A 13,881-nucleotide genomic window follows, 5' to 3' on the forward strand; every position below is an offset into this window, starting at 1 on the left:
TGGGCGGGGAGGTGGGCAGGCGGCCTGTCAGGTAGTGATGGGTGCTGGCCAAGGGCCGGGCTTCCCTCATGCTGACCCAGGCCCGGAAACAGATGGTCTTCCAGCCTGAGAGAAATGTCCAGGGTGTCGCCCTCCCCCAACTCCCCAGGCCCCTTCACATTGGACCAGCTGGTCTCTCCTTCCTGTTCAGAGCTAGAGCCGTAGAAATGGGTTGGGGAGGAGGGGCAGGTGTGGAGGCTGGGAAAGACGGCCTCTGTTCTGGCTCCCTTAGAAACGCCGGGGCCATCTTGGTTTCCTCCTATAGCTCCCCACCTTTGGTCACCTTCAGGCCTGCCCTCTGCCCCTCCTGTATCCCCTGCCATAGCTCAGTGCTGTCGCTGCGGTTCTGAACCAAGGCCCAGCCCCTCCTGGCTCCCCTCCAAACCAGCTTCGGAGCCAGCTTTGAGCTACCGAGCTGGCCACGTCACCTCTGATTCTGGGATGGAATTCAGATTCAGAAGAAAATCTGAAGACTCCAGTCCAGATTGGGATGTGTGTGTGTGTGTGTGTGTGTGTGTGTGTGTGAGAGAGAGAGAGAGAGAGAGAGAGAGAGAAAGAGAGAGAGAGAGAGAGATGGCAGGATGGAAACCAGGGCCTCCTGCACACAGAGCACACACTCCTCTACTTCTCTGGTCCAGAATTTGATGCTCTTCACAATTCTAGTCTTTTTATGCTCCTACCCATTAAAACCCTCCTGTCCAGGCCCATGCGAACCCTGGCCATTCCCTCACATGGCCAGGTGCCTTCAGGCCTCTGTGCATCTGCTGGTTCTTCCACTTGGAATGTCCTTCCACCTCTTGGGCGCCTTCAGTGCCAATCCATGCTTTAAAATTGAAATCAAATCTTTCTTCCTCCTGGAACTGTTACCTGACTTCCTCCCCCAGGCTCAGTTATCATCTCTTGTCTGGGTTCCAAAGCGTCTTGTAACATCTGTTCCCCCTCCTACCGTTACTCCTTCCCAGGGGCGTGCAACAGGTAAGGACAGAGCAGGTGGCCACGGTGCGCTTGCTGTGTCAAGGAATGACTCTGGCTGCTAAGATCCTTACGTGAGGATAGGCCCGGGCCCACAGAACAGAAGCTACAGGGAGGCAAATTTCCACTCGTTACAAGAAACACAATCCGGCCCGGGAGCATCTCCGAAGCTGCAGGTAGTGAGGAACGAGGCAGTGGGTGTCCCGCCGGGGCTGGAAACGGCTGAGGAATCCCAGCACTGCCAGAGACTCACAGGGAAGCACCTGTGCATTTTCCAAGGCAGCGGCTGAGGGACTAGCCCTCCCCCCATCTGGATGCCAGTCCTGTAATGTGTCACATGGAGGGTGTGTCTGCGGCATCATCTGTGCCAGGAGGATCCGGGGATGATCATGAGGGCCCTAAATTCAATGTTCCTGGCCACGTTTTGTGGGGGAGAGTCTGGCTCTGAAAGGATCCCCAGAGCCGTCCAGCCCATCCTCTCAGCAGAGGAGAAAGAAAGGCCCAGGGAAGGCCACACCGCTGTAAGATGAGGAGAGCTGTTGGAGGACACTCTGGGTATAAGCTGGTCCCATGGCACCGCAGTCCTGTCTCAGGCTGGTAGCACAACAGGAATACAGCTGGTCACTGTCCCCAAACAACATCCCGATAACGAAATGAGAGCTCATCCACCTGGGAATAGACTTTCAAAATCCCTGGTTCTTCAATTGTAGATTCAGGCAACAGGATCAAATGCCAGTTTCTCAGGGCACACATTTTTGGAGTTTCCCTCTATGGTTTCAGCATAGATTCCTGCCCCAGGAATCAAGGAGCTTTGGGGGCTAGGAAAGGGGGAGGGTCTGTGGTCACAACAGCTAGGAGTGGAGCTGTTGAGCTAGAGAGGGGAAATCAAACCCAGAGAACTGTGTGGACAGGTCTCATTCATCCTCCCTGGGTACGGCACTATACAGTGTACAAAGTAGCTTCTCATCCATTTAATTAATCCTCATAACTTCTCTGGGAGGGACTAACTAGGGCTCAAAGAGGGTCTTCTCAAGATCACACAGTAAATTAAAATTGGAAATTGAACCCAGGGTTCTGCGTTCCTTCCCTACCTGCTCCAGGATTACCAGAGTTCTGTTGAACTGGACACACTCGCCGTCAGACATGTATGCGTTCATTCAACCCACACAGATTGAGTGCCTAGTGTGTACTAAGAACGGAGGCTGCAGCAGTTAGCAAGCCGAACTGACCATTCATGAAACACAGCCTGAGGGAGATGCGTACCCCACAAGGACTGGGTGAGGAAGTCAGGCAAGCAGGAGAAGCATCTAAAGGTGGAGGGTGGTCAACAGATGCGTCCTAAAAGAAGTTGTGTTTAAAAGCTGAACTCTGGAAGAAAGGCAAGACTTATCCAGGTTTGGGGCAGGGGAGGAGGACAGAGGGGGGATCAGGCAAAGGGAACAGCAGATGCAAAAGCTCAGCAGTGAGGGAGAGCATGGGAGCCCTGGGTTCTGTGGCCTTGCAGAGGAACTGGAGCCCTGAAGTTTGTTAGGGAAAGTGGCATGAGAGGAGGCCGCAAAGTCTCAAGTGCCAGGAGAGAGGGAGCAACTTCCCTGCGCCCCCATGTGGGGACTGGGCCCTCAGAGGCGAGCTCAGGAACAGGTCAGGAAGCTGCTGCAGCAGAACTGGGGGCTGGTAGCAGAGGCTGTACCTGAACTGCTGATGGTTTCCTGTAAGAAGCAGTGCCATCTAATGGCTAAAGTGCTGCCTGGGTTTGAATCCTGGACTTTACAGTGTGCAAAGTAGCTTCTCATCCATTTAATTAATCCTCACAACTCCTCTGGGAGGGACCAAAGAGGGCTCGGAGATGGTCTTCCTAGTTGTGTGATGTTGGACAAATGATAGGCCTCTCTGGGTCCCACTTTCCTCATCTATAAAATGGGGATGATGAGAAGGTATCCTTTAAGCTTAGGGCACTCTCAGGTGTCAGTAGTCTTTCAAAGAAATTGGGATTGGGGATGGTGGTGCACCCCTGTAATCCAAGGTACTAGGGAGGCTGAGGCAGGAGGCTTCCAAGTTCAAGGCCAGCCTCAGCAACTTAGCCAAATCCTGACTGAAAAAAAAAAGGGGGGGCGCTGAAGATGAACTCGGTGGTAAAGCGCCCCGTGTTCAATCCCCAGTACTACAAGAAAGAAAGAAAGTGGTCCCCGTATTGCTGGTGATGACCCTGTATTAAGGCCTTCCCTTGTGTCAGGACTTGAAGCTCCTGCGCCCATTCGGTGCTCTCCAACCACAGCCCCCCGCCCCAGGTGATCCCCACCACCATTTTGCAGCTGAGGGAGGGGGCTGGGCATAGTAGGGACTCCCTGCTCTTGAGGGCGGGCCCTGGCAGGTGACAGCCAGAGGCGGAAGAACCGGGGGAGCTGAACCCGCGTCCCCTCCCGCAGGTACCTGCGCGCCCTGTACCTGGGGCTGCAGAGCCGCTGGCGCGGGGAGCGGCTGCGGCGCCACTTCTACTGGCGGATGCTGTTCGAGAGCGCCGACGTGAGCATGCTGCGCCTGCTGGAGACCTTCCTGCGCAGCGCGCCGCAGCTGGTGCTGCAGCTCAGCCTGCTGGTGCACGGCGGCCGCGAGCCCGACCTGCTGCCCGGTGAGCCCCGCCCCGCCCCAGGCCCCCGGGAAGCCGTGAGCGCCGCTTCAGGGCCGCTGGGTCAGGGCTTGGGGAAGCCCGCCCTATATTCTCATCACCCTTCAAGCCTCTCAAGATACCTGGTCCCCCTCGGACCTGGCCCCTCACCACCCCTCAGGTCCCCTGGGCACCCCCTCCTGCCCCTACCTCCCCCATCACCCGGGCAGACCAGACCCTGCCCTTCACCCCCTCAGTGTACCTTAGATTCACTGGGGAGTCCCCTGTCCCCTTCATTCCCTAAACCGTTTTGATCCCAGCCTGCATCTCCAGAGGACTCCCCTACCCCACAGATGGTCCAACTGCCATTGGTTTCCAGAGAACCTGTCCCTTGCTCCCCCATTGGAAGTCCTGGGGACACCTCCAAGGCTTAGACTTGGTCCCCTTCCTGTCTTTCTATAGGCCCTCTTCACTCCCACCTGCCCCTTCTAGAACATTCCAGGCCAGCCCCCTCAACATCAGAGAAAAACTGCCAGCCCTGTCTCTCTGGGGCACCTGGTGCTGTCCCCACCCAGACCCTGCCCAAACTACCCTCAGTGTCCCAAAACACTGTCACCACAACTCAGACCCCCTGGGGATCCCTTGCCCAGCATAGGAGCCTCACCTGGGATCTTGTCTTGAGCCCTCAGATTTGAGTTCTAGGTGTCCCTCCACACCTAGACTCAGCCTGGTGCTCCAAGTCTTCTAATGGCCCCTCCTGGCTCCCCATGCCCTAATCATGACCCACTCTTTACCTCTTCTTCCACTCCCAGAGTCCTGATCCTAATTTCCCACCCTCCCACACTAAGACCCCTGAATCCTAATAGCCCCATACGAGAGTCCTAGACTTCACTCTTGTAGATACCCAAATCACCCAACTTGGATGCCCCTTTATGCTCCACGCCTGCAGAAATACCCAGCCCAGCCACTCTTGCTCCGCCTCACCTCATCATTGTTCTTGAGGACCTCCCCCCAAACCCTCTCACACTTCTGCAGACCCAAAGACCACATGCTTCCTCACGCTTCCCTTATGCCTCCTCAGAACCCAGCTCCTGACCCAGACCCTCCCCTTCTCCCTGGACCCCAACCCAGACCCACCCTAACCCAGCCCATCCCATCCCCACCCTCTCTCCACAGCCCTCTCCACCTCTGCCTCCCTCGTGTCCCTGGCCTGGACGCTGGCCTCCTACCAGAAGGTGCTACGAGACTCGAGGGACGACAAGCGGCCGCTGTCCTACAAGGGCGCCGTGGCCCAGGTACTGTGGCACCTGTTCACCATCGCAGCTCGCAGTCTGGCCTTTGCCCTCTTCGCCAGCGTCTACAAGCTCTACTTTGGCATCTTCATCGTGGCTCACTGGTGCGTCATGACCTTCTGGGTCATTCAGGGGGAGACAGACTTCTGCATGTCCAAGTGGGAGGAGATCATCTACAACATGGTGGTAGGCATCATCTACATCTTCTGCTGGTTCAATGTCAAGGAGGGCCGCAGCCGCCGCCGCATGACCCTCTACTATTGCATTGTCCTGCTGGAGAACACCGCGCTCACCGGCTTCTGGTACTTCAGCCGCAACTTCTCCAACGACTTCCACTCGCTCATCCTGGTCTGCGTGGTGGCCTCCAGCTTTGCGCTGGGCATATTCTTCATGTGTGTCTACTACTGTCTCCTGCACCCCAATGGACCCATGCTGGGTCCCCAGGCACCTGGCTGCATCTGCCCTGAGACCCCAGGGACCTGTGGCCCACCAGCCGATGCCATCACAAGTCCCCCACGGTCCCTGCCAAGGACTACAGGCGCCGAGAGAGATGGGGCCTCCATGGGGGGTGAGCGTGCAGGGACCCCCACGCTACCTGTCTTCCAGGTGCGGCCTGGCTTGCCTCCCACACCAGTGGCCCGCCCCTTGCGGACAGAGGGGCCTGTCATTCGGATTGACTTGCCTCGCAAGAAGTACCCAGCTTGGGATGCTCATTTTATTGACCGCAGGCTCCGGAAGACTATCCTGGCATTGGAGTACTCCTCTCCCGCCACACCCCGGTTGCAGTACCGGAGCGTGGGGACCTCCCAAGAGCTGCTGGAGTACGAGACAACCGTGTAGGCCACAGTCTGCTCTGACAAAAAGGAATGGACTTGGCTGATCCCACATCGACTACAGTGTTGAGCCAGGAATTTCAGGGCCACCAGGCTATGGGGGCATGGATCTGTTGATCCAAGGGTAGAGTGGCCCCATCATTGGGTTCTTTTTAAGGGAGGGGGCTGTCTTATGGAGACTCCAGCCCCAGGCCCCATTTACAGCCCTGTGGCCAGTTCCCTAGATTCCCCTGAACCAGGGCCCAGGGAATCAACTGGTGCTACACTCCTCGTGCGTGAGCTGCCCCACTTTCATGGGGCCTCCGTACCATGCCTGTTGCAGGGGGCCCGCACCCTCTCCCCTGCCTGGCATTGTCCACACATCGCCCCTGGTGAACCTACCAGAGGAAGGGCACTGTCTGGAGTTCATGGCGAGGCCCTGTGCTCCTTGGGGGTATGGCAGTGGGCTGCCTCTGTGGTGGGAGGGGATCACTGAGAAGGATGGAGGAGGCCATGGGAGGTGGGGGTGAGTTTGGAGCATCTTGCGGATGGGATCAGCATAGTACCTGGAGGGTCTGAGGCCTGGAGTTAGGCAAGAGGGCAGCTGAAGGAGGGAGTAGGGGTGGGTGGGGAATTGGGATGTGGGCTGATAGTGCAGAGATGGAAAGAACCCCAAGGGGTCCAAACTGGCATAAACCTGGAAGGGTGGAAGATCTGGGGGAGGAGAACCTGCAGTCCAGGGTCAAGTCCAGAGAAGGACTCTTTGGGAAATATACTTCGTTGTGGGCTGTGTTATGGATGAGGTTTGACACCTTGGGTGAAAATATTTCAAGGAGGCATTTTTTGCTCTAGATGAACATCCAGAACATTCCTAAGATCTTGAGCACAGCAGATAAAATGTTCAGGAGGATACATTGTCTGAGTTCAATTATAGATGAGGATCTAGCTCATTTGGCAGAAGAACTATTGTAGAGATGTGCTTAGGTCCAGAAGAAGTTCTAGAAGAACACTTAACTGATGAAATGTCCTAGGAAGTCTGTCATATATTATGTATGACAAGCAAGGACACTGGACCCCTGATGCTCTGCTGTGGAAGATTCTAGTGCTTGCCATGGTGAGGGATGGGGAGCTCTAGAAACCAATGCAAATGGAATGTTCTGGGTGTACTTATGGGACTTCCAGGCTCCTGTCCACCTGGGTCCACAGTTATCTCTCTAAAAGGAAGTTGTCCTCAGAACCCCGAAACATTTCAGCTGCCAACTGGTTCTTAGCTAGAAAAAAGTAGATCTGGGGATGTGACATGAATCCTGGATTTCAGCCACCCTGCAGATGCCGCTCTGGGGAGGGTGTCTGGGAAGCTGACTTATTTTTGTCTCCAATCTGACAACCTCCCCAAGACCTATGTTCCATTCCCTTGGCCTGAACATCCTGGGGTACTCATGGGATCACTCATTCAGGGCCACTTCTAGTCCTGGAAGGGGTGCAGAAGGTTGGGAGTAGAGAAGGAGGCAGCTCCACGGAGTGGAGACAGAGCCTCTAGGCAGAGACTGGCTCCCCTTCCCACTCACCCATGCCTGCTAAGCTAAGGCACGTTTGCTGGGAGGATATCTGAAGCTCAGCTGCAGGGTGGGGCCGCAGTGGGTGTTAGAATCAGACTATGCAAATTAGAGGGGGTGTTTAGCCCTTGCAGGCTCAGCCTCCCTGGGGATTATAGTGGGGAAACTAAGGCCCAGAGTGGCAGCTACTCTCCCAGGTCTGGCTGGACCATCAGATGGTAATGGGTAATGATAGATTTACTGAGGATGTAGGGAAGGGGCCATATTCAGGGTGTAGGGTGACCCCACAGGCAGCGAGGGCAGGACTGCACCCACAAGCACACATCATAGCCGTGATACATGGCTCCCACCCTCCTGGCATCACAGGCGGCTACATCCCTCATGCCGACATTTAAGAATGCATTTCCTTCTTCCTCCTATTTCTCTGAGAAACCTCAGGAACCCAGCTGCAAGAGTGATAAGGGGTTCCATCCTGACCCAGATCTGTTCTGGTGGGCTCATGGATTCTCCTTGTCCTCTGTCCAGAACTGTTTTTGGAGATCCAACTCCATGACCAGTTACACACAGCACTGAGGATGGGGACCAAGACCCACTGCCTGTCTCTCCAGGGCTGATTGTGCCAAGAGTTTCCACCCACAGGGTCTCCCTGACACCGTCCTCTGCTCACAACATCCTTACAAGAGCCATTCTCCGCCTGCCCTACAGATGAGACAACTAAGGCTCGGCGAGGCAATGTGAGGGTCTCCCTTGGCAATTATTTTACTCCCAGGGTATAGAATGGCCCATCTCCAGCATTCTAGAAGGAGAAGTTAAAAAAAATATCCTACTCCTTTACAGCTCAGACTCCAGGAGCCAGGGAACAGGAATGAACTGGCAATGCCGGGCAGGGCTTGAGGTTCATGGGGAAGCCACAGCCATATTTTCAGGGCTTGAACTCCACCCTCGAATCAGACTAGTCCCACAAAACCTCTCTTCAGGGTCTCTGTCTGCAAGGTCAAGGTCATGGTCAACGGGCTTGAGGAGAAGACTGTGAGCACCTCTCACTTCTCCTCGTTAGCTCAGCCCCTGAAATACATCCCTCCCTGGAGTTAGGATCCCATCTTTCCCTTCCTGAGGTCCCCTTTCCGCTGACCTGTTTCCTTGTTTCACTGCAATAGAGGAGTCAGAGGGGAGGCCTCATTTCCTTGGAGCTGTTGTTTTGTGTCCCTTTCTGTGACATAATCTACCTCAGCTGGTCTCTCTTCCCCATTAGAACTGTGTTCCCTGGGTCCTCTGTACCCCATTCTCTGACCTTCACCCTATCCTGGATGTTCAGTCCTTCCCAGGACCCCTCCAGAGTCTTTGAAATGAGAGAAGTTTCCAGAAATACAGCTCAAGAGAGCTTTGGGGTCCCCTAAGCCAACCACCCTCTAGTCCCAGAAGTTGAGCCCCAGAAAGGGCCAGGCACTTGCTCAAGATCGCACAGGAAGTCGGTGCCGTGGGAGTTAGTTGGGTCCACCTTAATTTTGCCAGGAACAGAAGAGAGCAGAACACTGGGTACCAAAGTACTGGGCAGTCGCCAACCCCAGGAAACCCTGTTCCCAAGGCAGACCTCTGTTTCTCTCTTTTCTTGACCTCCCACTTTAAACTGACCCCACAAGCTGATGACTGCTCCCCAAACCTCTCCAGGCACCAGACACCCCACGTCACACCTCCATGCACTGATGTGCCTTGTAATGGTCACCCCAGCTGAACAACACAGGCCACCACCCTCCCCCACAGGGGGCTCCCCAACAGGGAGTCCTTTTTGGTCCCCTCTTCTCATCTGCCCCATTCCTATGTCTCCCTGCAGTCCGTCTTCCCCTCAGCCAGCTCTCTGCAGTCTGTATCTCCTGGAGGTATGTCACCCACGAGGGCGGGGACAGCAGAGGGCTGGGAGGCCAAGGCCCCAGGAATGTCCAGGTCTCCAGATCAGGACCAAGTAGGGTCTGCAAATGTTCAGGGAAAGTCTTGCCTGGCAGTTGCAAAGCCCCCAGGAGACTGAAATTCTGCAGGTGCTAAATGATAGGGACCCCCCCAGACTCCCCCCCCCCCGCCCCCTGCTGCAAATGGGATAGTGGGTGTGCCCTGCTGGAAGGCATGAAAGTTCCAGGTTTTGAAAAACCTCATGCTGGTCAAACTGAACACTGTTCCAAGCCCCTGGGGCCACCAGTTTGAGAGCTCTGGTTCAAAGTGTTGGTGGGGGTGTGGGGCTTGGGGACTTAGCTTAGCAGCAGAGCACTTGCCCTGCACTCCCAAGGCCCTGAGTTCTGTCCTTGACCCCAGGGGTGGAGGAAGAAAATGCAACAAATTCTGAGAAGGTTCCAGGGAGCCCTGCAGAGTCTGGAAGCCCCTCTGGTGACATCAGGGTGCCTTGGCCCCCTCTGAGGCTTCTCTAGTCTAACCCTAAACCCCTTTCAAAGCACACCCAACTGCTCTCTCCGCTGTAAGGGAAGGGAAGTAGGGGAAGGATCATCTAAAAGGGTGACAGGTTCCTCCAGGGCCTCAGGGGGCTGCTTAGGGACTGGAGTTTTCTGCAGTGGTGGGGGCTCCTGGTTAGGAGGGACCTGCGTGGGGTGGGCAGAGTCCCGGCACAGTAAGGTTCAAAGTCAGGACCCACTGCCCCCTTGGCACCTGCTTCCTTCCCAGTCTCCGGGCAGGGCTTGTGGGGAGAGGGATCTGTTAATGTCTGTCCTGAAGTGCTTTGTGATATCTCAATGGAAGGGACCAAGTCAGTGCCAAGACACACGGGCAGCTGTGGGCAGCAGCCTGGGTCCCTCTTCCCAGCCAGAGAGGTTTCTGAGACTCTGGGCTGGGGGCAGGGGTGGGGTAGTGACTGTAGCGTGCCATTCTGGTTGGGGATGGGGGGTGGGACATTCCTGGGTTTGGGTTGCTACAGGCAGAGGCAAGGGGAGGAGGAGGGCTGGAGCAAGGCATTGTGGGAGTGGGAGAGGAAGGCCCAGCCCAGCTTGGCCTAGTCCCTGGGGGCAGAAAAAGCCCCAAGGGATGAAAGAGGGGCTTCTTCCATCTCACCTTCTAGAGGCAAGGAGGGGGCGCCCCTCTTTAGCAACCCTGGCCTGTATTCTATGCACACTCTCTGTCAGGGTCCCCCAGGCCAGGGGTGGGGGCCCAGAGGCACTGCAATAATCTCAGAGTGGAGGGTACCCAGGGACAAAGAGAACAGCACCAGGTGGGCAAAGAATATCCCTCCGTCTCCCCAGCACCCCAATCCCAGAAGCTAACCCAGCCTAATGGAACCTTCTTCCTGCCTCTCTCCACTGGGCTACACCACCCAGCTCCAAGGGGCCTCATGTGACCCCCACGGTTTTCCAAACCAGTCATCAAATAGTGAAGGGCCCTGAAGCATTCCCAGGCTTCCCCATGCTGTTTCCACCCCAGGGTCCCACAGTTCAGGGGATTCGTTTCTTGATGAAGGATTCATTTTGCCACATTAAATTAACTCGAGCTGAGCTTCTGGCTGTGGGTAAATGCTCCCAAGGCCTCAAGTTAGCTTCCAGGGGTTGAGGGTAGCGGAATTCCTGTATCCTATTGGATCGCTTAGTACGGAATTCTCAAAAGCACTCATGGAGGCCCTTTCCAGTCTCCATAGACCCTCAGGCAGGATCCGGGACCCCAAGTTGAGAATCAATGGCTTAATTATCCAGCATCCTACTTTCTTTACAGAAGGGGCAGTTCCACAGATAGGAGGTGATCCTCCCAGGGTCCCACAGCAAATTGGTGGCAGGGTGGATCCAGACCCAGGTCATGTGGGAAGGGATCCCACCAGAATACCCCCAGCTCGATCCCCGCTACCTTTTCTCCAGGAACCACTAGCCATGCCTGAGGGACTGATTTCCCTCTGTCAATCAGCACAATCCTGGTGACTCTCTCCTCTGTGTTCTTCCTTCCCTCCCTCAGCAGCCCCCACCCTGCCCACTGTTTCCTATTCCTGGCCGCCTCTGCCCACCCCGTAGTTACTACATCTGTGCCATTCCCAATCCTCCCACTCCCACTCGCCCTTCTGAGCTTCCCCCAGGAGGGGGAGGGGAGCCCAAGCTGGGGCTTCTGTACTGAGACTCTTTTGTACACCACAAACTTTTTGTATATTTTTAATTTTGCTGCAACATGAGATATTAAAAGTCATTTCCGTACGGGCTGGTTCGTGTTCTATTGTTTTGGCTATTCTGGGCCACAGAAAGGAGATAAGGAACAGGGGTTAAGAAAGAAGGCTACCTTGGGCCACAATCCCTGTGGCTCCTTTTAAGAAGACAGGCACTTGCCTGGGAGAGGGCAGAACACTGCACTGACAGACTTTCCTATTGATTGAATAGAACCTTCCTTAATCAACCAGAATCTCTGGGCCAGACTTCCTAGGGATTATCTCCAAACTCATTTTATAGATAAGGGGAGGGCTGGGGGCTGGGCTTCTACTTGTTAAAGGTCACAGAATGTTTCCATGACAAAATCAGGACCCAGGCTGAAGTTCCCAACGCCACGAATATGTGTTCATACTTCCTATGTGCTGGGCAAAATTCTAGGCAGAGTGACCAAGAAAGATAGAACGGGCATGGTCCCTGCCTTAGAGGAGCTTATCTTCTACAGGACTTTGCCTCTGAGAAGTTCCCTACTTCCAGAGTTTCCATTCTAATCCCGGTCTCCAACTTCAAAGAGCATCAGAAGCACTTGGGGAAATGGGGGCTTATTTCAAATGCAGATTTCCATCTCTTTAACCAGGGGAAGGACACATAGATCAGGGACAATATTTCAAAAGGTCTCCTGGAGGTTCTGCAAGGAGGTCTGACGAAGTCTCTGGAACCAGTCCTTTAACCCTCCCACAAATCAGATCCTGCAGTTTCTTGCCATAGAACCACTGATGGCTCCCAGTGCCTTCAGGATAAAGGTCAGCATTTTTGCCTAACGCTGACCTTCACAGACTGGGCTTCAAATACCTCTCGGGCCTCATCTCCTACTAACCAAGCCTGGCCCACAGGCCTTCCAAGCCACCCTCCTTCCTGCTTCCATGAGACCCTGTTTGCCACCTGACAGTCTTTCTTACCATCCTTCACACAGGTAGAACCTCAGTTTCCTAGGAGGGTCCCCCTTCCAAGTACCCAAGGCCTGTTTTTTTTTTTTTTTTTTTTTTTTTTTTTTTTTTTTTTAAAGAGAAAGTGAGAGAGGGGGACAGAGAGAGAGAGAGAGAGAATTTTAACATTTATTTATTTTTTCTTAGTTCTCGGCGGACACAACATCTTTGTTGGTATGTGGTGCTGCTGAGGATCGAACCCGGGCCGCACGCATGCTAGGCGAGCGCGCTACCGCTTGAGCCACATCCCAGCCCCCCCAAGGCCTGTTTACTCTAACCCCCTACGTGACCCAGAGGGCAAATCATGATTGGCTTAAGACAGTGGTTCTCAAAGTGTAAAGGAGTAGCACCAGGGAACTTGTTAGAAATGCAGATTCTCGGGCTTACTCCAGAGCTATTGAATCAGCCAGAGCAGCAGTCTGTCAAACAAACAGATTGATAAACCTCAGATAATTCTGATGCATATCCAAGTATGTGAATCATTGATTTAAGTAGGGATTGGCGGAGACAGGGACATGTGGCCTGACGCTGGTGAAGCAGAGACTGCCCAGGGTCTCCTGTAGCCATGTTTCCCTTTTTCTATAAAGGAACTAAAAGTTGCTAGGCACAAGGCCACCTAGAAGAAAAGACTACACTTCCCAATGTTCTTTGCAGCCAGGATACCCCTAGAACTGAGTTCTGGCTAATGAGATGGAAGCAGTAAAATTTCGTGCTACTGTCCGGTTACTTTACTGGCTGAATACAGCTTTGTGGAGAGCCCGCTTGCAGGTGGCATAAAAACACAGGATGGGTGCCCAGCGTGGTGGTGCACGCCTGTAATTCCAGTGGCTCGGGAGGCTGAGGCAGGAGGATCATGAGTTCATAAACCAGCCTCAGCAACTTAGTGAGGCCCTAAGCAACTCAGCAAGACCCTGTCTCTCAATAAAATTTCAAAAAGGGCCGGGGACGTGGTTAGGTGCCCCTGAGTTCAATCCCCAGTATTAAAAACAACAACAACAACAAAAATCACCCCATAGATGGTAAAGCAGCACTGAAGGAAGCACTGGGGCCAGACACATGGAGCTGCCATGCCTGTGCTGGCCTTCAAGTGCCTTGGAGAACAGATAAACTTCTATCATGTTTAGGCCACTGTTATTTGGGTCTTTGTTACAGTCAAAATATATCCTGGCTAATGCATCTGGACCGTTGGTTTCTAAGAGAAATCTTTCAAAGAGTCTCTGGGAAAGGTTTTCTTCCATGATAAAAAGACACACAAGAAGAGTCCCTGTGAGACCCTCTGTCTTGCCCCAGGGGCTGCACATCTGTGTTGCTCCCAAGGAGGCCGCCGCCATCTTGCCAGCTGTCCTCGTTGGCTAGGTCTGCCACGACAAAATTCTCAGACAAGTGGACTCAAACAAGAAAACGATTTTCTTGCAGTCCTTGGAGTTAGAAGTCTAAGCCTCCTCTTCTCCCTGTGTCCTCCCACGGTCTTTCCCCTGTTCACAAGTGCCCCTGGCATCTCTTT

The 13,881-nt window shown here is 54.3% G+C and overlaps 1 protein-coding gene across 1 annotated transcript in view; it reads left to right on the forward strand.

The window, feature by feature from the left end:
• Positions 1–11,445, forward strand: part of Xkr7 (XK related 7) — a 28,600-nt gene extending 17,155 nt beyond the window's left edge. The window contains exons 2-3 of the mRNA XM_005320586.3: positions 3,438–3,640; positions 4,793–11,445. Coding sequence (XP_005320643.3) covers positions 3,438–3,640; positions 4,793–5,748 — 1,159 coding nt within the window. The 3' untranslated portion in view covers positions 5,749–11,445. The remainder of the gene's footprint in view (positions 1–3,437; positions 3,641–4,792) is intronic.
• Positions 11,446–13,881: the final 2,436 nt, after the last annotated feature.

This window comes from Ictidomys tridecemlineatus, chromosome 5 (genome assembly GCF_052094955.1).
Source record: "Ictidomys tridecemlineatus isolate mIctTri1 chromosome 5, mIctTri1.hap1, whole genome shotgun sequence".
Taxonomy (NCBI): Eukaryota; Metazoa; Chordata; class Mammalia; order Rodentia; family Sciuridae; genus Ictidomys; species Ictidomys tridecemlineatus.